At 40.5% G+C, this 27,053-nt stretch overlaps 1 protein-coding gene across 9 annotated transcripts in view; it reads left to right on the forward strand.

The window, feature by feature from the left end:
* OSBPL1A (oxysterol binding protein like 1A) overlaps positions 1-27,053 on the forward strand; it is a 228,779-nt gene that overhangs the window by 24,597 nt on the left and 177,129 nt on the right. For all 9 annotated transcript variants that reach the window (XM_055559777.1, XM_055559775.1, XM_055559780.1 and 6 more), the window contains 3 exons: positions 20,019-20,130; positions 24,709-24,794; positions 25,917-26,061. In XM_055559777.1, the coding sequence (XP_055415752.1) occupies positions 20,019-20,130; positions 24,709-24,794; positions 25,917-26,061 (343 nt within the window). The remainder of the gene's footprint in view (positions 1-20,018; positions 20,131-24,708; positions 24,795-25,916; positions 26,062-27,053) is intronic.

Consider the following 27,053-nt stretch of genomic DNA (forward strand, 5'->3'; position numbering starts at 1 on the left):
GAGAAATCTTTGCCTTGATTATTTTATCTTTGGGGAATAGCATCTAGTCTTTAACTAGTAAGAATGATGTTATTGTAAATTTCTCCTAGACGCCCTTCATTAGGTCAGGAAGCTTTCTTCTGTTTCTAGTTTGTTTTTCCTTTTTATCATGAATGGCTCTCATGTCTTCTGAAATGATCATGTGGTTTTCGTTTATTACTCTGTTAATATGGTGAGCGAGTGCTTAGTTGCTCAGTTGTGTCCAACTCTTTGTGACTCCATGAACTGTATCAGGCTCCTCTATGGGACTATCCTGGCAAGACTACTGGAGTGGGTTGCCATTTCTTACTCTACGGACTCTTCCAACCCAGGGATCAAACCCATGACTCCTGCTGCTCCTGCATTGGCAGGCAGATTCTTGACCAGCTGAGCCACCCGGGAAGCCCATTAATATGGTATATTACATTAATTTGAAGATGTTAAGCCAGCCTTGTGTTCCTATATAAATCCCACTTGGTATTGATTAATCCATTTTCTATGTTGCTGGTTTCTATTTTCTGATATTTTGTTAAGGATTTTTTGGATCTGTATTACTGAGAGATACTGCTCTGTAGTTTTCTGTAGATGTGTTCGTCTGGCTTTGGTAACAGGGTAATACCAGCCATGTAGAATGAGGTGAGAGGTGGTTTTTCCTCCTCTGCTTACTGAAATAGCTTGTGAAGGATTTGTATTATTCTTTCTTAAATATTTGATAAAATTCACCAGTGAAACCATCTATGCTTGGATTTTCTGTGAGAGAAGATCTTAAATTATCAAATCAATTTCATTTAATACAGATCTGTTCAGACTTTGTGCTTCTTCCTGAGTCAGTTTTGGTTATTTTGTCTTTCTAGGTATTTTCCCTTTTCACCCAAGTTGTCTAATTTGTCCGTGTAAAGTTATTAACAATAGTAATTTATAAATTTCCTTGTGATTTCTTCTTTGACCCGCAGGTTAAATAGAAGTATTTGTTTGCCAAATATTTGGAGATTTCCCAAATTTACATTATTAATTCCAATTTAACTTCCTTTTTGATCAGATAACTTACTTTAGAAGAATGTATTTTAAATTTTTTTAAAATTTATTAGGAATTATTTCACAGTATAGCATTTGATCTATCCTGGAGAATGTTCCTTGAGTGCTTGAAAAAACATCTACTTTGAGGCAGAGGATTCTATAAATGCACATTAGGTTAAATTACTGGTGCTGGTGCTGGTGCTAAGTCGCTTCAGTCATGTCCGACTCTGTGCGACCCCATCCCTGGGATTCTCCAGGCAAGAACACTGGAGTGGGTTGCCATTTCCTGTTCCAATGCATGAAAGTGAAAAGTGAAAGTGAAGTCGCTCAGTCGTGTCCGACTCTTAGCGACCCCATGGACTGCAGCCCACCAGGCTCCTCCATCCATGGGATTTTCCAGGCAAGAGTACTGGAGTGGGGTGTCATCGCCTTCTCCGTAAATTACTGGTAGGACTGTTCAAATCTCTTATCTTTAACTGACTTGTTTTATCAGCTACTGAGAGTGTGAGGTATTGATGTCTGCAACTATAATTCTTTTTTTTTTTTTTTTGTCTTGCAACTGCAATTTTATTTTCTTTTGTGAAAATAAACAACTGGAAGTTTAAATTGCTCCAAAAAACCCCATAAAAATGAAAGGAAATACACACAGAAGAAGCATGTGAGGTGACTGGGGAGGGAGGAGGGTCTTAGAGCTTTGGCAGATTATGCTAGCACATTCCCGGGTGACAGGAGCCAGACCTGTCTGCCACTCCGGGGCTGTGAGGAGACATCTTGACTTGTAACGGGGTGGAACACAGGCTTCTTCGCTGAGGAAGTGGCAGGCACCTTGAGTCCCTTTAAATGCAGGGGAGAACCATTTTAGAGGACCTCTTCCTCCACAGAAAGCTGGAGGCTGGGGGGGTGGGGTGCAACTATAATTCTTGAATTGTGTATTTTTAATTTTGTCGGGTTTTGCTTCGTAACTTTTGTGGCTCTGTTAGATGCATATCCATTTACGGTGGAATTATGTGGGATATGTTATATGGGATATGCATACCTTCCTGATGTATTAAACTTTTATCATTATTTATGTCTTTCTTTGCCTTCAGTAGTATTTCTTACCATAAAGTTAATTTTGTTTTATGTTAATGTAGCCACTCTAGTGCTCTTACAGTTACTATTTATATTATGTTTTTTCTCCCTTCTTTTACTTTCAACATCTTTGTATCTTTGAATCTAACATGTCTGTTGTTGGCAGGATATAACTCAGTTGTGTGTTTTTATCATCTGGAAAATTTCTCCTTTTTGATGTAGTGTTCAGCCTGTTGTTCAGTTGCTTAGTCCTGTCCAACTCTTTGAGACTCCCACAAACTGCAACTCGCCAGGCTTCCCTGTCCTTTACTATCTCCTGGAGTTTGCTCAAACTCATGTCCATTGAGTCAGTGATGCCATCCAACCATCTCATCCTCTGTTGCCCGCTTCTCTACCTGCTCTCAATCTTTCCCAGCATCAGGGTCTTTTCCAGTGAGTCGGCTCTTTGCATCAGATGGCCAAAAAGTATTGGAGCTTCAGCATCAGTCCTTCCAATGAATATTCAGGGTTGATTTCTTTTAGGATTGACTGGTTTGATCTCCTTGCTGCTCAAGGGACTCTTAAGAGTCTTCTCCAGCACCACAGTTTGAAAGCATCAATTCTTTGGCACTCAGCCTTCTTTATGGTACACCTCTCACATCTGTACATAACTACTGGAAAAACCATCAGTTCAGTTCAGTTCAGTCGCTCAGTCATGTCCGACTCTTTGCGACCCCATGAATCTGTCCATCACCATCTCCCGGAGTTTACTCAAACTCACATCAATCGAGTCGGTGATGCCATCCAGCCATCTCATCCTCTGTCGTCCCCTTCTCCTCCTGCCCCCAATCCTTCCCAGCATCAGAGTCTTTTCCAATGAGTCAACTCTTCGCATGAGGTGGCCAAAGTACTGGACTTTCAGCTTTAGCATCATTCCTTCCAAAGAACACCCAGGACTGATCTCCTTCAGAAAGTACTGGTTGGATCTCCTTGCAGTCCCAGGGACTCTCAAGAGTCTTCTCCAACACCACAGTTCAAAAGCATCAATTCTTCGGCGCTCAGCTTTCTTCACAGTCCAACTCTCACATCCATACATGACCACTGGAAAAACCATAGCCTTGACTAGACTGACCTTTGCTGGCAAAGTAATGTCTCTGCTTTTGAATATGCTATCTAGGTTGGTCATAACTTGAGCTTTGACTATATGGACCTTTGTTTGTTTAGTCTATTCACATTTAATTATTATAACTTTGGACTTACATTTTCTATATTGTATTCATTTTCTATATGCCTCAGATTCTTTGTTCCTTTGTTTCTCCTTTACTGCCTGCTCTTGTTTTATACAAATATTCTTTACTGTATCATTTTATCCCTCTGGATATTAAACTTTTGGTGCATATAACAGTAGCTTTATACTTTCTATCTGCTCAATTCAACATATGCAGATAACACCACCTTTATGGCAGAAAGCAAAGAGGAACTCAAGAGCCTTTTGATGAAAGTGAAAGGGGAGAGTGAAACAGCTGGCTTAAAACTCAACATTAAAAAAATGAAGATCATGCGTCCGGTCCCATCACTTCATGGCAAATAGATGAGGAAACAATGGAAACAGTGACAGACTTTATTTTCTTGGACTCCAAAATCACTGCAGATGGTGACTGCAGCCATGAAATTAAGACGCTTGCTCCTTGGAAGAAAAGTTGTGTCAAACATAGACAGCACATTAAAAAGCAGAGACATTACTTTACCGACAAAAGTCCGTCTAGTCAAAGCTATGGTTTTTCCAGTAGTCATGTATGGATGTGAGAGTTGGACCATAAAGAAAGCTGAATGCCAAAGAATTGATGCTTTTGAACTGTGGTGTTGGAGAAGACTCTTGAGAGTCCCTTGGAGAGCAAGGAGATCCAACCAGTCAATCCTAAAGGAAATCAGTCCTGAATATTCACTGGAAGGACTGAAGCTGAAGCTCTAATACTCTGGCCACCTGATGCAAAGAGCTGACCCATTGAAAAAGACGTTGATACTTGGAAAGACTGAAGGCAGGAGGAGAAGGTGATGACAGGGGATGAGGTGGTTGGATGGCATCACTGACTCAATGGACGTGAGTTTGAGCAGGCTCCGGGAGTTGGTGATGGACAGGGAAGCCTGGCGAGTTGCAGTCCATGGGAGTCTCAAAGAGTTGGATAGACTGAGTGACTGAACTGAACTTAAATTCAACATATGGACCTACTGCAAATCAGCTTCTACTGCTCTTTTTTGCAGGATGGGTCATATTTCCTTTTTTTGCATGTTTCACAACTTTTTACTGAAAACTGAACATTCTATATAATGTATTTTAGCAACTTGGAATTCTGATTTTTTTCCCCTTGAGGTTATTATATATATATTCTTTTATTAACTTGCCTAGTCTTCATCTGTGAAATATGGAATGTGTCTGGCCTGCTGATGTCTCTTCTCTCTCTCTCTTTAAACATACATACATATATATATACAGAGAGAGAAGTTTTCTTTTTTTAATTATATATTTATTTGGCTGCATCAGGACTTAGTTGCAGCATACAGGATCTTTGACTGTGGCACAGGGATTCTCTAGTTGCGGCTTACGGGTTCAGTAGTTGTGGCATGATTTTAGTTGCCCCACAGCATGCAGGATCTTAGTTCCCCAACCAGGGGTCAAATATACATCCCCTACATCATAAGCAAAATTCTTAACCACTGGACCACCAGGGAAGGTTTCTGCTGATTTTTAAAAAACTGTCTTAACGTCTGAGCATGGTTTCTGTTATGTACTGGATGTCTGTGTCCCCCTGAGATAGAAATCCCAGTGTGATGGTATTAGGAGGCCTTTGGGAGGTGATTAAGTCATGATGGTAGACCTTTTGTGAAGGGAATTAGTTCTCTTACAGAAGAGACCTTAGAGGGTTCTTGTGCCCCTTTTGCCAAATGAGGACAAAGTGAAAAGGTGGACATCTGTGATACATCAAATAGGCTTTCACCAGCCACCAGCTCTGTGCCTTCATCTTGGTCTTCCCAGCCTCGGAAACTGTGAGAAATAAATCATATTTAAGCCATCCAGTCTGTGGTGGTTTTGTTGCAACACCTTCAGTGGACTGAATTTCCTAGACTTCACCCCCTGCGTCTGCATATCCTAGTGCTCAGCCAGCGTTCAGTTGGAGTCTTTACCTGAATGCTCAGTCCCACGAGGCTTCTGCCCTCTGCTGACGAGGTCCGTGTGTGTGGAGAGCGCTGTCAGCCTTCAGCCGTTTCTCACTTCTCCCTCTGCCTTTACTTTGTGCACGGCCTTCTCTTATGTCCCCTGCACTCTCAGCCAGGAGTGTGTGGGTGGCTTGCCTCATCCTTCGTTGGTTCTCTCGCTTCCAGGCTGCTTTGCCATTTGCCCTGTGTGGTAGGCATAATATGGCCTTCCAGAAATGTGCTCACCCTAGTCCCTGAAGCCTGTGGGCATGCTGGGTTACATGGCAAGGGGAAGTCAGAGCTGCACATGGAATTGAGGTTGCTCATCAGCAGACCTTAAAATAGGAAAGTTGTTGTGGATTATCTGGTGGGCCCAATGTAACCACAGAGGCCCTTAAAAGTGAGAGGGAGGCAGAAGAAGGGTCAGAGGGAGAGAGAGATGTGCCAAGGAGAGAATGGTCAGAGAGATACAGTGATTCTGGCTTGGAAGATGGAGCAAGGGGACCAAGGCATGTGGGCAACCTCTAGAAGCTAGAAAAGCTAGGCAGTGTGTTCTCTGCTAGAACTTCTGAAAGGACGGTAGCCTTGCTGACGCCTTGATTCTAGCTCGGTGAGGCCCATTTTGAACTTCTGAAATCCAGAACTGTCAAGTAATAAATTTATGATGTTTTCAGCTGCTGGGTTTGTGGAACAGACTCAGAAGGCTGATATACTCTAATGGGAAAAGGAGCCTTGTGATGTAGGTTTTTCCATTTATTTCCTACTGAATTTGCTACTTCTACTGACAAGACCTCTTATCCTATTGCTCCAAATCATTTCCCTCTGGCAGAACTACTGGTTTTCATGGCCAGCCCTGGCCTGGTCAGATTTCTTGGGGATTGGGGGTTGGGGCGTGACCATAGCCTGTGGCTAGGTTAAAGACTCCTGCTGTTCTTACCTGTAGCTCTAGTTCCTGTTGAGTGTGCCTCTCAATTTGTTTCTCTAATCCAGTTTTGTGGAAGACAGCTTTTCAAGGACCGGGGGCAGGGAGGGGTGGTTTGATGATGATTTAACTGCATTATGTTTATTGTGCCCTTTGCTTCCATTATTATTATATCGCCGCCACCTCAGACCATCAGGCATTAGATCCCGGAGTTTGGGGGCCCCTGCTTTAGTCGATGCCTCGCCCCATGAGATGAGTAGTTTTCTAATTTTGTCCAATTTTGTCCCTATTTTTCAGGATGATAATTCACTGATCTCTATGCTACCATAGCCAAAATTTACTTCACCTTTTTCCTGGTACTTTTTAAAATTATTTCAATGATCTGGTAAATTAACTATGACGTAGAGTGAATTTCTTGTTTGTTCTGATTATTAACCATTGTCTAACATACTCCATAAAGGTAGTTTTGTAATCCCCATAATTGGAAGATTTATCTGCATATATCACAAGTTAAAAATTAATTTATTATATGGTTTTATACTTTTCATTATTATGATTAGACTTAACTGATTTTCATACAAATTATTAATCAACCCAGTAAGTGTGTGCTCAGCATGTTTGAGTACATTCCACACTATTTGGTCTATTTGTTCATATATTGATATTTGTGGACCAGATACAGAGTCTTTAATGGATAAAAATACCCATTATACTTAAATAATTAAGGTAGTGGGTTAATTGCTGTGCTTGACTCTGAGGTCAGAGGAGGGGTAAAATGAGCTGCAGATAGTTTAATTTTCCTGACTCATATGTGAACTGCTTGCTGATTTCCTTCAGAGCCCTTCCCTTCTCATCCTTCTCTGTGCACCTAGGAAAGTTCTTGGCCATCTATTTCTACATGACGCATGTCTACCCATTCTTGAGAGTGTAGCTCAAGTGCTGTCTCCTTAAATTCTTTCCTGACTTACTGCAGTGAGAAGGAAGCTGTTATTTTCCAGATTCCCTGAGAATATTGTAGCATTGTCATTCATCTGCTACGTGGTACCTTAGTTGCTGTGTCTTAATTCTACCACTAGATTGTGTTAGTCTTGCTCCCAAGGAATTGTATAGATGCCACTTAATTTGTATCCTCCACAAGCACCAGTCTTACTGCATAATTACCATCTGTGTAATTACCTAGATCCAGTCAGTTCGTTGATCTGTGCTGGCTTCTTTGCATATTTGACTATTTCCTTGAACTTGGAACATAAGACCATGCTAAATCAGGCCTTAGTTTGATTTGAACATTAGCATACACATGATGTTATCACTTGTGTTAGAAAATAAGATTGAGCTGAAGCTAAACAGATGAAACATTAAAAATTTATGTGTTCAATATCTAAGCATGATTAAATTTTGAAAAAGTTTAATTTCTAATTGTACTCATGAAAGGAATCAAATTATCCTCTTCTGATGTGATCTTTTAGCACGGAGATAGTTTAAAATATGATTGGGTGGGATTTGATAAATAGAATGAGGAGTTGAAAAGGGATGTGGTTTGTTACAAAGCACTTTAAATTCTTATCCTTTCAAATATATAAAATGCAGCTTCCAAAATTTTATAAGGAACCTGTAGGCTTTTCTTGGTCCATTAGCGACCTCTACTGTTCTTTAATAAAAATTAATATTTCAGGGTTTTAAGATGTATTTAGCATTTGTTCCTTTATTTTTCAAATGCAGTTCTATTTCTGGGGTTTTTACATCTTCTATAATCAATTGAATATTGGAATACAGTCAATACAGTTAACGATTAGATTGTAGTATAGACCTTTGTTTGCACTTACTCTCTTCTGCTGGACCTGAGACTACATAAAAATCAAGGCTTCCTGTGTTCTGTGTCTCAGGTATTTTGTATCTCACCTGGAATCTACAGGATACAGATAATCCTGGCGTTTACATAAGCTTTGTCTGTCTTGTTCCCTGCTGCTGCTGCTAAGTTGCTTCAGTCATGTCCGACTCTATGCAACCCCATAGACGGCAGCCTACCAGGCTCCTCTGTCCATAGGATTCTCCAGGCAAGAACACTGGAGCGGGTTGCCATTTCCTTCTCCAATGCATGAAAGTGAAAAGTGAAAGTGAAGTCGCTCAGTCATGTCCGACTCTTCGCGACCCCACGGACTGCAGCCTACCAGGCTCCTCCGTCCATGGGATTTTCCAGGCAAGAGTACTGGAGTGGGCTGCCATTGCCTTCTCCGTCTTGTTCCCTAGGATATGCTTTCTCATGCTTATATATTGAATGTCTTCTGTGAGTCGAGCACTGTCCAGACAACTTGATGTGTATTGTTGTATTTACCACAACATGATGTCTCTAAAATTTAGGTATAAACATTGCTATTTCTTGTAGGTTGAGCTTCTGAGAAGGCAGACAGAGACGGAGGTTAGTGTGCAACAGGCTTATCGGAGTGCTAAGGGTCACACCTGTGGAAGGAGGGGTGAGCAGAGGCTGGGGTCAAGCTGATGCTCCCACGAGGGCTGCCTCAGCTGACCGTGGGGAGCTCCTGTTGCTGTAATTGGCTTTGGGCCACAACTGAATCTTCTTCTCCCTCTTGTACTATGTGCTCTATTCCCCCTCCCCTCGGCTAGCAGATCTTGTCTTAGGGGCTTACCTGGGGGTGGGGCTCAGGCCCTCAAGCCTGGAGGTCCCAATCTTGGGATACCATGCCTTCTTAGACTGGGGTTGTTACACTTGGCCATTTATTGTCCAAAGTTGGACAAGGAAACACCAGGAGACACTTCAGTGTATCATCTGCACGTGAAGTGTGATCTTGTGTTTCTGTTGTGTATAGTCCTCCTTTCTTCTGATGTTCAAGTTAAGTACCTCTGCTAAGACGGTGACTCTTCTTGCCTCCTGGTCTTTTGACACAGGAGCCGAATGTTCAGGAATCAGAACGTTTCTGCTCGATGTGGAATATGCTGTCCCCAAAATCGAAGGACAGCCAGGCGTTGTGCTTCCTCCTTTATTTCAGGAAGTGCAGGTTCATCACTTCGGGGGCAGTGTCCTGACATGACCCATACCACTGAACCCCTGAGAATGTACTGACACGAAAAAAGCCCCCGAATCATAAGATGCCCACTCTCTCTAGCACATATATCTTAAGACCTTCAGCATTCTCCTCCTTGCTCACCTGGTTTTATTACCAGGACATCATTGGTGAAGTGGACCAGGGTGATTTCTGCAGAATGCCCAGATGGTTCTGAGGCAGAATTATAAGTGTAAATGTGTACTATTGCCTGTGTGAATACAGTGTCTTCTGTCTTTTCTTCTTAGTGAGGATAGAGAGGAATATGTTTGCCAGATCAGTTGCTGTGTACTGTGTACTTAAGTAGTATTAACCAGCTCCAGCAAAGATTTGGCATCTGGCAGAGTGGCTAGAATTGGGGCTCTTTGGTTGAGTTTGTGGGCATCCACTGCCATCCTCCGCTTTCCTTCTGGTTTCGCAGTGACAGAGTGGTGAGTTAAATGGAAGCATTGTAGGGCCCGTTAGCCCTGCATACTTGGGCTTTTAAGGGTGGCACTAATTGCTGTCATCCTCCCCAAGTAGGATATTGGTTTTTATTTATCCTGGCCGGGATATGGGGTAGGGCAGACTTAGAGCCTTCCACGTGGCTTTTTTACACTGTAGACCAAGGACGGGATGTGAGCGTTTGCCAACAACTTAACATGTCTGCTTCAATTACACATTTAGGGACTGGAGAGTGTCCTCTGGATGTGTTTGTGGACTCAGTGCATACACTCTGAAGCGGACCTGGCCCAGGTGTCTTTTATTATCTCACCTCTCTTTCTGCTTTGTGTCTAACAGAGGGACCAGATAATGCTGAGTCTCTTGCATCTTATACTTAGTAACTTGTGAAATGTTTGGGTTTTCCCTTTTCTCTGGTGTACAGTTACTTGAGTAAATGGTCATTGGTCCCTTTGGGGATGGTCTGAGAGATTCATGACTGAATATTTGCTTTGGGGCTGCAGAATCTTCGCTTCCAGGGTCTGGCCTCTCCTTCGATAACATAGTTCTAAGTCTGAAATTGAATCAACTGGACAAGGTATCATGACTTTTATTGGAGCATCTGTCTTTGGCTTCTGACCATTGTTGATTTCTTTTGATGATACAAGTTGAGGTGTGTATGGAAGGCTCCTAGCAGCATGAACAAAGCAATGGCCCCCATTATAGGGGTCAAAATGCCAGAAATGCCATGGCAGGTAATTGAAGGTTTTAAATAAGCAGGCATGCTGAGTTGAATATGGATCATACCAGATAGTTTTGTGCCCTGGGAGGGCCTGGAGATGCATCATCTACCAAAACACTGAGAAATCGTGGGCAGAAAAGGCCCCAGCACCACTGAGAAACTGTTTCTATGTCCCCTGAGGTCCAGGGCTGCCTTTAGGAAACTGCATTGCGAGGAACTTCCCTGGTGATCCAGTGGTTAAGACTCTGTGCTTCCACTGCACGGGGCGTGGGTCCATCCCTGGTTGGGGAACTGCTAAAATCCTGCATGCCACCACGTAAAAGGAAATGCCTGTGCAGATCTGCTTCATTGGTAGCAGTGGGGATAGGCCCCCAAAACAGTAGAGGCCTGGAGGTAGCACGTAAACATCAGAAATCAGGTGGCTGTAGTTACAGTAATGAATGAGTTCAGAGGGTCAAGATCGACAGGGCTGACCTGCAGAGAGTTATGGAAATGGTTAACAGGATACAGCATTTCAGAAGGCTAATTGCCCTGGAGTTACCAGGGCAAATGGTAGCAGATGCTGCTTTCCTCATCTTTTTTTCCTTTTTATTCTTTTTTGCTAGATTCAGAAAGTACTACTTCATGCAAATTCTTTAGTAACTTACTATACATTTGTTAAACGGAGTGTCCACAGACATGGGTGCTCAATTCTGTGTTTTCTCTCCTTTTCTCTTGAAAGTGAAAGTGAAGTCACTCAGTTGTGTTTGACTCTTTGCGACCCCATGGACACCGGGCTCCTCCGTCCATGGGATTTTCTAGGCAAGAGTACTGGAGTGGGTTGCCTTTTCCTTCTCCAGGGAACTTCCCGACCCAGGGATCGAACCCAGGTCTCCTGCATTGTAGATAGACGCTTTACCGTCTGAACAACCAGGAAAGTCTCAGTGATTAACTATTTTTAAAGTTTCGTGCAGTATTTTCCAGAACTGTGCTCTCACAAAGCTGATCACTCCTCTGGGAAAAGGCACTGCGAAGTCCGTTTCTCTTGCTGCATCCTTGGTTCCTACCTGTTTGGGTTTGCTCGTTTTCCTTACTTTTCATTTTAGGTGTTCCTCTGATTTTTTAAAAATCATTCTTCTCTTTCCTCTTGAAACTGTCCCCCTAAGAAACCCATCTACACTTAAGGCTTCATTGTTTCTCCTGGGGGATTATTTGGAAATTGGTCTTGGCCTCATACTTCTTTCCAGGCATCCAGGTCTTCTGTCTTCGCTGTGTGTTTGGGCTCCTCACCGCTCAGGGATCTGGAATTTCACATTTCTAACATGGGGTGTCTCTTCCTTCACACAAGTTCTTTATGCAGTATTTGTATAGGTCATTGAAGTACTTGTCACTTTAAATTCTCTTTTTTACTGACTGCTTGAGAACATGCTCATTGCTTTTTACCTGGACTGCCCTGTTTCCCACTGCCTTTTCCAATATTTTTTTTTTTTTCCATCCTGTAATTCCACCCTGTCCAGCAGTGCCCCAGTTAGTATCCTAATTTCAGCTCTGATTTTCGTTAACACTTTCTCTTTCTCGGATCCCTTCAGTATTCATCATCCAAATATGTTTTCCCTGACGTGTGGAGGGCCTTGTACAATGTAAGAGCTTAAGTATGTTAACTGAATAATTGAATGTGGAGAGTTGGCAGACCGTGCAGAAGAGAACCACATATTCAGCTGACACAAGGAAAACTTGTTAGGGAACAGGGGTTGGAGCTGGAATTTTGTGAAAAAGCATCAGAGACTGCTCAGGACTATATTAGGAATTCTAGATCCTGAGGTATGAAGAAGATTACAGCTAATCTTTTGCTGTCTTACAGAATGTTAGGTCCAGTGCAGGAGATGAAAGAGATGTGGGTTCAATTCCTGGGTAGGGAAGATCCCTTGGAGGAGGAAATGGCAACCCACTCCAGTATTCTTGCTGGAAAATCCCATGGACAGAGGAGCCTGGCAGGCTGCAGTCCATGGGGTCGTGAAGAATCAGACACAGCTGAGCACACACAGTGTTAGAGCGCAGGATGGTCTTTAGTTTTGGCATAGAGAAGCACAGTTTGGCTTAAAAACTTCTTTTCCTTAAATATAAGAATAATGCTACAGCAGACCCTTGAAGAAAATTAAAACTTCCTCTACCCACTGAGATACTAAAAATCACTGGTGACCTCTCTGTTTGGGGTGTTTCATTCCCATCCCTGCAGTAGAATCCAACCACCGAGCTGCCTTCTTTTTTCTAATTGTGATTTAAATAAAAACCTCTTCTGATGACTTCTGCCCGAGCACTTGAGTTCCTTACCTGGAGGGCTTCTTAACCTACAAGTTTCTGGGTCTTATCCCTGGCATTTCTGATTCAGTGGGTCTGAGAGGGGCTTAAGAACTTGCACTTCTGCCAATTTTATGGTTCGTGCAGATACTGCAGGTCTGGGGACCACACTCGGAGAACGTCTGCTCTTCTTCACAGGGTGGTCAGGTGTTCTTTGTAACTTGCAGTCTGATATCATTCCTCTGAACCCTTTCAAAGGTGTCGCTTCCCTTGCCAAACCCCCGAGATTGCATGGAGCAGCTATGACCCTCTGCATTGCCTTGATTCCCCCTGTAGCCTGTTTCCACATAATTGAAGCATATTCTGTTTTCTTAAAGGTACCTGTCTATCTCTGTGCATACCATTTCTTCTGCCCATTTTCCATAGTCCAGCCCTTTGGGGATTTATATCAGTCTGGCTCCACATTAATTCTTTTTTAAAAAAAATGTTCTTAAGTAATTTGGCTGTGCTGGGTCTTAGTTGTGGTATGAGGGATTTCATCACTGTGTGTGATACTTAGTTGTAACATGTGGGATCTTGTTTCCTGACCAGTGATTAAACCTGGATCCCCTGCATTGGGAGTGTAGTATCTTAGCTGCTAGACCACCAGGGAAGTCATTTTTTTTTTTTTTTCCACTTTATTTTTTTAATTGAAGGATAATTACTTTGTAAATTTTTGTGGGTTTCTGTCACACATCAACAAGAATCAGCCATAGGTACACCCATGTACCCTCCCTCCCAAACCTCCCTCCCACCCCACCCCTCTAGATTGTCACAGAGCCCCTGTTTGAGTTTCCTGAGTCATACAGCAAATTCCCATTGGCTATCTATTTGACATATGGTATTGCAAGTTTCCATGTTACTCTCTCCATACATCTCACCCTCTTTCCTCTCCCCCCTCACCCCCCACCGTCCCTTGACTCATCCATAGGCCTGTTCTCTCTGTCTGTTTCTCCATTGCCGAAAGTTTTACTTTTGTTTCAGGTTTGAAGGAGTCATTAACAAAAGAAATCACTCATTACACACAAATAAACAGTTTCAGTATTTAATAGAGGATTATATAACTTAATTTCAATATACAGTCATTAAAAGAGAAATAGAAACAATGAAGAAGAGTAACAGCACATGCATCACCAACACCCAGGCTTAAACCGCATGCTCGGGAGTCCTGAGAAACAGCAATCTGGAGTCCTAATTGGGAAAAGGTCCTGAGCATTGTTTCCACTCCACAGGTGAGACTTCAAATTGCAGTTTCCGGGGTTCCCACTTATAATCCCAGGCCACAAACAGATATCACCATCAATTTGCATGCAAAAATGCAGCTCTGGTTTTACTGTAACCTTTTTACAATGCGGTTTGTTTTATCTTGTGAGTTAAGACGATGCTGTGAAAGTGCTGCACTCAATACGCCAGCAAATTTGGAAAACTCATCAGTAGCCACAGGACTGGAAAAGGTCAGCTTTCATTCCAATCCCAAGGAAAGGCAATGCCAAAGAATGTTCAAGCTACTGCACAATTGCAGTCATCTCACACATTAGCAAAGTAATGCTCAAAATTCTCCAAGCCAGGCTTCAACAGTCTGTGAACTATGACCTTCCAGATGTTCAAGCTGGTTTTAGAAAAGGCAGAGGAACCAGAGATCAAATTGCCAACATCCATCGGATCATTGAAAAAGCAAGAAAGTTCCAGAAAAAAATCTACTTCTGCTTTGTTGACTATGCCAAAGTCTTTGGGTGGATCACAACAAACTGGAAAATTCGTCAAGAGATGGAAATACCAGACCACCTGACCTGCCTCCTGAAAAATCTGTATGCAGGTCAAGAAGGAACAGTTAGAACTGGACATGGAACAACAGACTGGTTCCAAATTGGGAAATGAGTGTGTCAAGGCTGTATATTGTCACCCTGCTTATTTAACTTATATGCAGAGTACATCATATGAAATGCCAGACTGGAAGAAACACAAGTTGGAATCAAGATTGTCGGGAGAAATATCAATAATCTCAGATATGCAGATGACACCACCCTTATGGCAGAAAGTGAAGAGGAACTAAAGAGGCTCTTGATGAAAGTGAAAGAGGAGAGTGAAAAAGTTGGCTTAAAGCTCAACATTCAGAAAACTAGATCATGGCATACAGTCCCATCAGTTCATGGCAAATAGATGGGGAAACAATGAGAGACTTTATTTTTGGGGGTTCGAAAATCACTGTAGATGGTGACTGCAGCCATGAAATTAAAAGACACTTGATCCTTGGAAGGAAAGCTATGGCCAACCTAGATAGTGTATTAAAAATCAGAGATGTTACTTTGCTGACGAAGGTCCGTCTAGTCAGAGCTATGGTTTTTCCCAGCAGTCATGTATGGGTGTGAGAGTTGGAATGTAAAGAAAGCTGAGTGCCGAAGAATTGATGCTTTTGAACTGTGGTGTTGGAGAAGACTCTTGAGAGTCCTTTGGAGAGCAAGGAGATCCAACCAGTCAATCCTAAAGGAAATCAGTCCTGAATATTCATTGGAAGGACTGATGCTGAAGCTGAAACTTCAATACTTTGGCAACCTGATGTGAAGAACCGACTCATTGGAAAAGACCCTGATGCTAGGAAAGATTGACGTCAGGAGGAGAAGGGGATGACAGAGGATGAGATGGTTGGATGACATCACCAACTCAATGGACATGAGTTTGAGCAAGCTCCAGCAGGAGTTGGTGATGGACAAGGAAGCCTGGTATGCTGCAGTCCATGGGGTCGCAAAGAGTTGGACATGACTGAGCAACTGAACTGAAGTGTAAGTCACGGGATATCATTAAACCCCAGTTGGCAGGCCTCTAGAGACTCAATTCCAAGACCCCACTACCTTTCTTATTTAAAGTGCTGCCTGACTAGCTGTGCTTTTGGGAGGTACAGAACACGGGCAGTGCTCAGGCAGGTCAGAAGCAAGGTCAGAGGTCTGCTCTCCTGCTTCTGAACCCTGAACAAGACTTCCTCCATTTTAATTTCCCTAACAGGAAGTCCACCACATTAGTTCTTATACTTTCTTGAAAATCAGGACGATTAATTACTAGAACACTGGTGCAGTTGCAGAGATTGTATGAAACAATTAGATGAGCTGGATTGAGAAATAACATTTATTAACTTGAATGTGCCATGTGGTACCCAGCTTGAATAATCTCTACTCTCTTTCTATAGGCACATGATTGTGGTCTATTTCATGTACTTTACAGGTCACCCATATACAATTCAGTGATTCAGGTATGTTGACAGACATGTGCAACCATTAACACAAATCAGTTTTAGAACATTTGGATTACCCCAAAAAGAAATCTTGTACTTATGAGCTGTTATTCCGTTACCCCTTCTCCCCAGGCTCTGGCAACCACTAATTTACTGTCTCTAGATTTGCACATTCTAGACATTTAACATTAATGGAAGCATATAACACATGATTTTCTGTGACTGGCTTCTTTTATTGAGCATAATGTTTTCAAGGCTCATCCATGAATATAATGTATATCAGTGCTTCATTTTTTATTGCCACATAATATTCCATTGTAAGGGCTCCCCTGGTAGCTCAGCTGGTAAAGAATCTGCCTGCAATGCAGGAGACCCTGGTTTAATTCCGGGGTCAGGAAGGTCCCCTGGAGAAGGGATAGGCTACCCACTCCAGTATTTTGGGCTTCCCTGGTGACTCAGATGGTAAAGAATCTGCCTGCAATGTGGGAGACCTGAGTTCAATCCCTGGGTTGGGAAGATCCCCTGGAGGAGGGCATGGCAACCCACTCCAGTATTCTTGCCTGGAGAATCTCCATGGACAGAGAAGCCTGGTGGGCTATAGTCCAGGGGTCGCAAAGAGTCAGATATGACTCAGCGACTAAGCACAGCTTTCCACTGTATGGAACAACATTTTATTTATCCCACCATCTGCTGATGGACATTTGGGTTTCCAATTTTTGGATATTATGAATATTCTTTGAACATTTATGTGCAAGATTTTTGTCATGGACATGTATTTTCATTTCTCTTGTGTCTGTACCTAGGAGTCGAATTGCCATACCACATGGTATTTCTATGTTGAGTATTTTGCAGAGCTGCCAAACTGATTTCCAAAGCAGCTATACACTGCTTTACTTTCCCACTGGCCTTGCGTGAGGGTTTCATTTTCTCTACATCCTCATTGCACTTGTTGTTAGTCTTAATTTTAGGCATCCTAACGGTTGTGAAATGGTATCTCATTTGGTTTTGATTTGCATTTCCATAATGATTTATTGAGCATCTGTTCATACACTTATTGGCCAATTTTCTTTAGAAAAATGTCTGTTGAATCCATAGCCCATATATTTATTATTTAATTTTAAGGACAAATTTGTAGAGTAGTTTTAGGCTCACAGCAAGACTGAGAGGAAGATACAGATTTCTCATGTATATTGTGCTTACACACATGCATCCCATTATCAACATTCCTCACCTGTGTGGTCCTTTTTCTTTTTTCCCTTAAAGCAAGTTATGACCCTACACTAACACATTGCAGCCTCCCAAAGTCTGTGGTTTACTTTAGGGTTCACTCTTGTATGTGCAACGAGAAAAGTGTAACGAAATGTGTCTGTCATTACAGTGTTTTCACTGCCCTAAAAATCCTCTGTGCTCCCCTTGTTCATCCCTCCTCCTACTCCAGCCCCTGGCAACCACATCTTTTTTTCTGTTGTCTCCATAGTTCTGCCTTTTTCCAAATGTCATGTAGTTGGAATCATAAGGAATCAAAGGTATGTGACCTTTTCCGATTCTTTGCTTATTTTTAAAATCGATAGTTTGGTTGGTTGGTGTTGAGTTATTTAGGAGTTATTTACATATTCTAGATATAAATCCTAGATCAGATACATCATTTTCAGATATTTTCTCCCACTCTGGATTGCCTTTTCACGCTCTTGATACTGCTGTTCGTTGTAGAAAATTTTTAATTTTGATTTAGTCCAGTTTATTTTTTTTTAACCTATGTTTTTGGTGTTGTATCCAAAAAAATCATTGCTAAATCTAATGTCATGTAGCTTCCTCTTATGTTTTCTTCTAAGTTTTCCACTAAGTCTTTCATGCATTTTCTGTTAATTTTTGTATGTGGTGTAAAGTATGCAGGTCCAGTTTTATTTTTTCACATGTGACTATCCAGTTTTTCCCAGTACCATTTGTTGAAGAGACTGTCCTTTTCCCTTTGAATGGTTTTGGCACCCTTGTCGAAAATCATTTGAACACATATGTGAGAGTTTATTTCTGGACTCCCTGTGCTCTCCCATTGGTCTGTATGTCTGTCTTTATGTCATTATAGCACTGTCTTGATTACTTTGATCAGCTTGGAGGTAAATTTTGAAATCTGGAAGTGTAAGATCTCCAATTTTGTTCTTTTTCAGTATTGTTTTGGTGATTTGGAGTCTTCTTGAGATTCCATGTGAATTTTAGTGTGGGATTTTCTGTTTCTGGGCAAAAAAACATCATTGGGATTTGATAGGGATTGCGTTGAATCTGTGGATGGCTTTGGGTAGTGTTCACATCTCAACAATATTGTCTTCCCATTCATGGTTCCTAGATGTCTTCTCGCTCAGTTATGTCTTCTTTAAGTTCTTTCAGCTACATTTTGTAGTTTTAGTGTACCAATCTTTCATCTCCATGCTTAAGTTTACGTCAAAGCATTTTATTCTTTTCGATGCCATTGTAAATGGATTGTTTTTCTTAATTTCCTTTTCTGATTGTTCATTTTATCTTTGCCCATTTTTTAATTGAATTATCTTTTAATTGTTGTAAAAAGTTCTTTATATATCCTGCATGCGGTTTCCTTTTCAGATATGATTTATAAATATTTTCTATCATTCTGTGTTCTTTCTTTACTAATATGAACTCTCTGCATGAAGCATGAAAACACTTCTCCCAAAATCTTTCCTTTAAAAAGATAGGAAATGCGAAGATATTTTATAAGAATTTACTAACATATTAGACTTCTTAGCAATTTTTCTATTTGTAAAATGTGGTAGTACATGTTATAGAATAATATTTAGTGAAAAGTATGTTTATGAACAGTATAATAGCCTAGAAAATGATGTATTAGGCAAGTGGAGTATAACTTATTTGTGTCATGCAAATAAAATTATATTTTTTTGAAAAATCTCAAACTTTCGCATGGGAAAAATGATTAGAAAGAAACCTGCGAAAATGTTTATGGTGGTCATGGAGTGACCAGGACAATATAAGTATTTTGTTTTCTTCTTCCTGTCTGTGTTTGGATGTATATTTAAGGGTTGTTTTTTTTTTTTTTTTTTTAAACTACAAAAAGTTCTTTTTAAAGAATGGTAAAAACTGTGTGGCCCAGTGGAAAAATGAAACTCATAGGAAAACATAACATGTAATGACACAGAACGTCAGTCCCTCCGGGTAGCAGTGTAGTGTCAGCCTAGAGGTTAGGGTAGCACTGTGTTTCATCCTGCCTTCCTGTAGAACTAAAGAGCAAGTGTTACCACATCCCCTGCCTGAGTGCTGCACACCCTGGTGAAATTAAACATCAAATCTCTAATAGTTTCCTGTAAATCTCTTGCACGCTCATCCACCTGTACTGTCTTAAGTTATATAACTGAACCAATGATACTGGGCTGATTAGTTTCAAATTCCTGAGAGAGCTGTTAGCCACTTAGAGTAAATATGAAGGATGTAGCTTATACTCCGTTGTTGAAAATTGACTTCAGGAGGTCATTTGCTTCATTATAATGCATTCCTTTATTAGTGTTGTATCCCATCAGTCTATATCACTTCAGAAAATTATGTCTTGTTTCTTACAAACATTAAAATTAATTTTTAAAAGATCTAAGTCTGCTGAAGAATTTATTCTTTTTCAACAGGCCTTGGAATAATGTTAAATGAATGTATTGTCTGCTCTAATTATCTAATTTAAATTACTACTTTAATAGCTTTGTTAACTCATATTTAGTGTGACCACATGAATCAATTTGGTAAAACAACCAGATAATTTACTTTAAAAATCAATTACAGAAGTTGTCTGTGTTAATTGGAGATTGGCAACTGTGTAGACAGTCATCAGTTATCACAATTAGTTGAACTGTAGAGTATTCCATTTATGATGCTTACTTAGTAGTCATTTAATTTAAACAGAGCTGAAGGACTTTAAAGATTCCTACATAGTCATTGTTTCTATTGTAAATATTCAGTACTAATTAGAAATTTGAAAAAGGGCTATAGTGCAATAAAGTTTTAGTTTCATAATAGCTAAAAATAATTTCTCTGCTGTTTTAGGAGTTGGTAATGCTTCTTTTAGAGCACAATGCTGATACTACTGTTGTTAATGGGAATGGACAGACAGCAAAGGAGGTCACTCATGACAAAGAAATCAGAAACATGCTTGAAGGTAAATATTACGGATTTTACTCTGGACAGCATTTATCTTCATTGTAGCCATGGCCCAGGATACAAGTAGAAAATGGCTTCTGAGATGCCAAAATAGATGACACTGAGCCTGTGCTCCAAAGATAGTGTATATTTGACAGTCATCGATTGGATGTAAAACTGTATGAGAGCTTCCTCAGAGCTTTTGAATTCTTACTTTATATAACATTATGGCAAGTTTTAAAAATTCAGTCTCCAGCATAATTAAAAGTAAAAATTAGCGACATGAGAGAGTACAGCTGAAAGGCTGCAAAAGTGTGATAATGAAGGAATACAGGAGCAAAAAACAGGGAAACTAGAAGTGTGTGGTTCCTGGGAGTCATGTGATTCTGGCAAAGAGAGCTCTGGCCGCTCTGTTATCCTGAGGGCATCATTGTAACGCAAGGGCCACAGTAACTTCCTCATGGATCAGCTTCATCGCTGGATGAACTTCAAAGATTTAATTACATTTAAGAAGACATAGGAGGGATTTCTCTAAAAATAGTTTAAGACAAAAATATTTCAATGCTTACGTCAGGAAGCTTCGTTTGTTAGGATTGTTACCCAAATATCCAGGGCTTTGGCTGTAATTATCTTTGGGTAGTATTTCTGTAGGAGAGAAGGGAAGATTTCTTCTTTACTCTCTTATGAATAAAGTATTGACTTTTAAGTTGCAGTTTCACACACATCCTTTGTTTCTTTCCTTTGCAGTTCCGAGGAGGGCACAAAATGTTCCATTTGAAGGGCATTGACTTAGTAGTAGTATTTTTATCTATGTACAAAGCACAGTCTTGCTTTTTATTACTTTCCAGTTGGCCTTGAAACCTAAAATCTCCCTTGTTTCTCTAGTTATAAGATAATGTCTGCTTGTCAGACACCTTTTAGATCAGTATTTCTACTTGCTCTTGCATTTAAAATGAAGCCTTTCATTTTTAATAAAGAAATCAACACATAACATCTTCTATAACACTCGGTATTATGTGATTTTGGGGGAGATTGAACATGCTAGATGTGATCCCTGCCATTTAATAAATCGTGATCTGATTGGGAGGATGAGGTACTGTGTGTTTGTAATAAGTGTTTGAAATGACTATTCTGTCATTTTTTTGTAATAAGATGAGAACCCAGAACTGATGGTCTCCTGATGGACTGGGATACTGGGTTTGCGTGACAAGTTGACATTTCATGGGGCTAGTTGTAAAGACATGCTCTAAGCACCTGACCTCACACCCACACAACCCAGCTGTGTTAAGGGCAAGAGTTTGGTTGACTTGATGGGTTCTATGATCTATCAGCTACAGTATGATCCTGGCTGGGGAAGTGGAGGTAGAAATTGAGAGATTTTGCTCTGATTCCCTTAGCCAGGTATGATATCATTTGTGGATAACATGATAATGGGTCAGACTACATGCAGTACATCCACAACCTACCAAGACCACACACAGGGAGACCAGAAACCCTATCACAGGCTAATGCCATGTAGAGATAAAAAATGTTTCACCCCAGAAGGACAGACTTTAGTAGATACAACAATCATATTCAAGTACTTCAAGGGCTGTTATATTGGAAGATGGATATTCTTATTTGAGGCTGACCAGGGCCAGTTGATAGTCTAGTTAATGGAGTGCCAGGGTCCAGTCTATTGTAGTAGTGGCCTGGGTTGCCTTAAAAGATGTAGTGAGCTTCCCAAACACTTCTAATCCTGGGAGAGGATAGATTACTACTTCTCAGGCACTAGAGAGGACTCCAGTACCTTCTTTATATCATTTGACTTTTTTTTATTTTGAGAAATATCTAACCTATAGGAAGGTTCCAAGAATAGTACAACAAACACTTGTACATCTGCGCTTAGTCACCAGTTATTAACATTTTGCTACATCTGGTTTATATTATTTAATGTTACTTATGTACTTTTAATTTTTTTCCTGCACTATAAGGGAGTAGTTTACAGACATGATACTTTAGCCCTAAATACTTCAGTATGTATGTCTTAAGAACAAGGATATTTCCTTATATAATGATCAACTTCATGAGATTTCACATCAATATCATAATATTACTGTTGTAGAGTGCACCTCAATTTGGGCTTTTCTCTTCTCATATAAATTAGATTCAGGCTATCCGTTCTTGGCGTAGGTTGTAGTTGGCATAGGATGAGGTTGTATGCTTTATACCAATGCATCGTTACAGGTACTTGATGTCCTTTTGTTCTACTATTGGTGAAATTATCTCTGATCACTAGTAGTCCACTGTAAAGGTACTTAGTACACAGTCCCACTTTTGTAATTAGTAAATAATCCTTGGGGAGAAAAACTGAGACCATGGTAAATATCCTGATTACCGACAAACTTCAAATCAGTGATTTTAGTGTTCATTGATAATTCTTGCCCGAATCACTCATTATTAGAAATTGCAAAATGGTGATTTTCTGTTGTTAATGAAGTATATTTGCTAGTTTCTCACCTGCATTTCAGGTGTACTGCTATTTAACCTACCCTGGGCATGTATGTGAGTGTCTTGTCAGGATAGAGTTAGGCTTCATGATCTTTGTGGTCTTCCCTAACTCTGAATTCTGATTGAAAAGAGCTAGTTTACAGTCATATAACATTTAAAATTTAAAGGACAAATTATTTGGGGGGTAGAGTATTGGCTTTAAAAACATTTTTGAGGTATAAAATATATACATAAAAGTACACATTAATAATGTATGGCTTGCTGTATTCACAAGGGAACATAGCCCTGTAAACAGCACCCACATCAAGAAATAGAATATTACTGGCACTCTAGAAACTTTAAGTCCCTTAAACTGGAGTACTTGTTTTTATTGGCTAGACCAACAGTCTTTTTTTCAGTGTCCAGAATGAATATAGGACAGGAACATAAGCAGAGTTTTCACTTCTGGATCCTGTTTTCCCTCATTTATGAGCCTAGACAATCTAGAGAAAAATCGTAGGGAAACATAATGACCCTTCCTTAAAGTCTGGAATGATCATTATTAAGCATTGTTTGAGTATTCAGAGACTATTTATTGGCTAAACATGCACTGTGCCAGATACTGTCATAAGTGCCTAGGATACACAGAAGAGTAAGAACAGGTACCTGACTTCAGGCATGACTGTGGGGATAAAGTGCAGCTCTGGGAAATACATGCAGTAGCAGAGGTATGTAGGGAAGGCTAGGGACTGTCCTCAAAAGCTCACAGACCGGTGGCCGTAGAACCAGTGAGAGGAAAGGCTGAAGAGCATCAATTCCAGTGAAAGAAGGCAGTATTGGGAGCCTGTGTGGAGGCTTGGCCGCCTTCTTCCAAGATGGAAAGGGAGGCGATCTGGGTGTGAAAATAAAAATGTGAGAATAGCAGATGCTGGTATATAGTAATGTTAGTTCTTTAGACAAAGCTAAACTGGTTCCAGCTATTCCGGTATTCAAGCTTTGTGTTTCCGTTAGTTGAAATGCAAGGGCATGCATAGTGTCTTGAACAACTGTTAGTGCATAGTAATTACTAACTATTAATAAATGTTCATTATTTATCAGGAAGACCTGGGAAACTTTTATATTCCTCCCCTGCAGTCTTTGCACAGGACATTATACACATATTTTAAGGGGGATTATTGCTAACCTTTCTACGAAATTGCTGCTTTTCTGGAAGCCAGAACAAAACCTAGATATAGTAGAAATGAGACCTTATTACATATTCCACTCTCTTAGATTGCTCTCATTCCCTGCAAGTATAAGGAGCACAGACTAACGGTAAGAGCAGGTACTCTGAAACCCACCTGCCCAAGTTCAAGTCCCAGCTCCTCCATGTCCTGACTGTGACTTAGGTTAAGTTTCTGCCTCAGTTTCTTCACCTATAAAATTGGGAAAATAGTAATGCTTCAAAGAGTAGCTACACAGATTTAGTGAGTTAATATTTTTTAAGTGTTTTGAAAGGTATTTGGCATGTAGTAAATGCTATAGTATTTGTTAAGGACATAAAATATTCTTATAAAAATATGGACTTTATATATAAACCTAAATATATTTATATGGTTTGTATGTCTTAGTGGACATGAGTATGAGCAAACTCCAGGAGACAGTGAAGGACAGGGAAGCCTGGCTTGGTGCAGTCCATGGGGTTGCAAAGAGTTGGACACGACTTAGCGACTGAGCAGCAACAACAGTGTTCCTATTAACACTGTTTCTTATTACTTTTCACATTCTAAAGTTCTGGAAGATATGAGCGCCTCTCCCCACTTAATCTGTCTTTCCAAGGCACATAAATAATAATATTTCAGCATAAAAAATAATTCATAATTATCTGTGATGGGTATTGTAGTGAGTAACATACTTAAAGACCTCTGAATTGAAAACATAAATTCATCTGAACGTGAGGGAAGTTCAGCTCTGTAATCTGAATCTGAAGCAGTGAGAATAATAATGAAGTCTCACAGCATTTGAATTACAATTCAAAACATTGTGACTTTTCTCACCACGATCCCTTTATTCTTTATACATCTCTGTGATAAATTTGCTAATAGGATCCAGCCTAGAAGTAGAGTAATATGTACTTCTCCTTTTGCAGCTGTAGAAAGGACTCAACAAAGAAAGCTTGAAGAATTACTTTTAGCAGCAGCAAGAGAAGGCAGAACAGCAGAACTTACAGCTCTGGTAAAAAAAAAAAAATGTGTTATTTCTTTATGCTGTGGGAAATTTTCAATCTAAAGTTGAGTTCATATCGTAGACAAACTGTGGGACCAAAATACTCGAGATCAGAGTAATAGAACAGAAGTCTTTAAATATCTAAAAACACAGTCTGGTGATACTTTAAGCAGGATTCATTTTACATGATGGTGTTTTTCTCTGATTTACTTCACTTTCTACTGAAAACCTAATGGTTAAGAATCTGGTTTTTCGAGGTAAGCATTTAATGTAAGGATAGTTTTTTTTTTTAATGATTAAGCCAATTTAAAATTGATGTGTAATGTATTGAATCCTATAAGGGAATGTCTTTCTTTAATTTTGATGAGTAATTACTTCTGAAAGGTGTGCTGTACTTCCAGAAATTAACATACAGACAAGGGACATTAGTTTTGAAATATTTATATCATGTTAGAACAGGCTGAAAACTTTACCCATTTTATTTTTTCTCCTTAGGAGACCTACTTTCCAGTTTCCATTTCCTGAAAACAGTCTCATTAGACACAAAACTCTGAATGTGTTCTAAATTCAAGACTGAAGCATGGCTGTTTACCTTAAAGTTATTTCATCTTGTTTGAAAAAGCTTCTCTGGTTTCCAAGTATGGGGCCTAAAATGTTTTTTATAAACGTTCTGAAATGGAGACTGTAAAGAATTGTTTTTAAAGGAGTCAACCGGGAACAACAAATTCAGTAGCCCTTTAACATTTACACATTTAACATTTATGGTTTTAACTCTTGTGAATGGCTGTCTCTGGTAGACCAGTTTGTAATCTGTTGTCGCAAGTGTGAATTGCAAGACTGGTGGGAGCGAGCGGATCTTCATGGAATCCCAGTGCCCCGGCTTGGTGTGTGGTGTCTGTGGTCAGGGAAGTGTGGGACCTGAGACCCCATGGCAGCTTGAGGGGAGCATGCAGGGTGATGTGGGTTCACTGCTTTTCTGAGCAGGAAGCCACTGACAGTCAAGATGCTAGGGAGCCCAGCTGTGCCCAGGCTCAGGAGCGGGAGGGTCCACCTGAATTATCGGTTATGTGGTTTTATGGAAGAAAGTCTGTCTTCGGCATATAATTCACATTGCATCTCTTCAATTGTTAGCTCAACCGGCCGAATCCTCCTGATGTTAACTGTTCGGATCAGTTAGGCAACACACCCTTGCACTGTGCCGCTTACCGGGCTCATAAACAATGTGCCTTAAAGCTTCTAAAAAGTGGAGCAGACCCTAATCTGAAGAACAAGAATGGTAAGCATGTTGGTGATAACCATTGATGGTCATTTTGAAGTTATAAAAAAAAAAAAAAGCGTTTTGTTTTAGTATACAGCCTGTGTTAAACTGTTGAATTTTGAAGTCAAGGCATTTATACAAAAGAAAAAATTTATTGATTTACTTCCCAGTTAAGACCTAAATGTTTAATAATGCCTATTTCACCTGAGGCACTAAAGATGGCTTAAAATCTGATTCCTACTCTCAAGGGGAGGAAACGTTCAGTTCAGTCGCTCAGTTGTGTCCGACTCTTTGTGACCCCATGAATCGCAGCACACCAGGCCTTCCTGTCCATCTCCAACTCCCAGAGTTCACTCAAACTCAAGTCCATTGAGTCGGTGATGCCATCCAGCCATCTCATCCTCTGTCGTCCCCTTCTCCTCCTGCCCTCAATCCTTTCCAGCATCAGGGTCTTATCCAATGAGTCAACTCTTCGCGTGAGGTGGCCAGAGTATTGGAGTTTCAGCCCCAACATCAGTCCTTCCAATGAACACCCAGGACTGGTCTCCTTTAGGATGGACTGGTTGGGTCTCCTTGCAGTCCAAGAGACTCTCAGGAGTCTTCTCCAACACCACAGTTCAAAAGCATCAATTCTTCAGCGCTCAGCTTTCTTCACAGTCCAACTCTCACATCCATACATGACCACAGGAAAAACCATAGCCTTGACTAGACGGACCTTGGCAAAGTCATGTCTCTGCATTTTAATATGCTGTCTAGGTTGGTCATAACTTTCCATCCCAGGAGCAAGCGTCTTTTAATTTCCTGGCTGCAGTCACCATCTGCAGTGATTTTGGAGCCCCAGAATATAGGTTCTTATTATTTGTGGTAGTTTTGTTCTATTAATACAGTGTTGCTGGGACCTCTGAATTAATGGATACTGAACCATTGCTCATAAGGGAAATACAGAGTGAGGCTCCTATGAGCCTTTGGTCACAGCATTCCATCCACAGATCGCACGTAACCTTGTTTTA

This window comes from Bubalus kerabau, chromosome 21 (genome assembly GCF_029407905.1).
Source record: "Bubalus kerabau isolate K-KA32 ecotype Philippines breed swamp buffalo chromosome 21, PCC_UOA_SB_1v2, whole genome shotgun sequence".
NCBI classification, from domain to species: domain Eukaryota; kingdom Metazoa; phylum Chordata; class Mammalia; order Artiodactyla; family Bovidae; genus Bubalus; species Bubalus kerabau.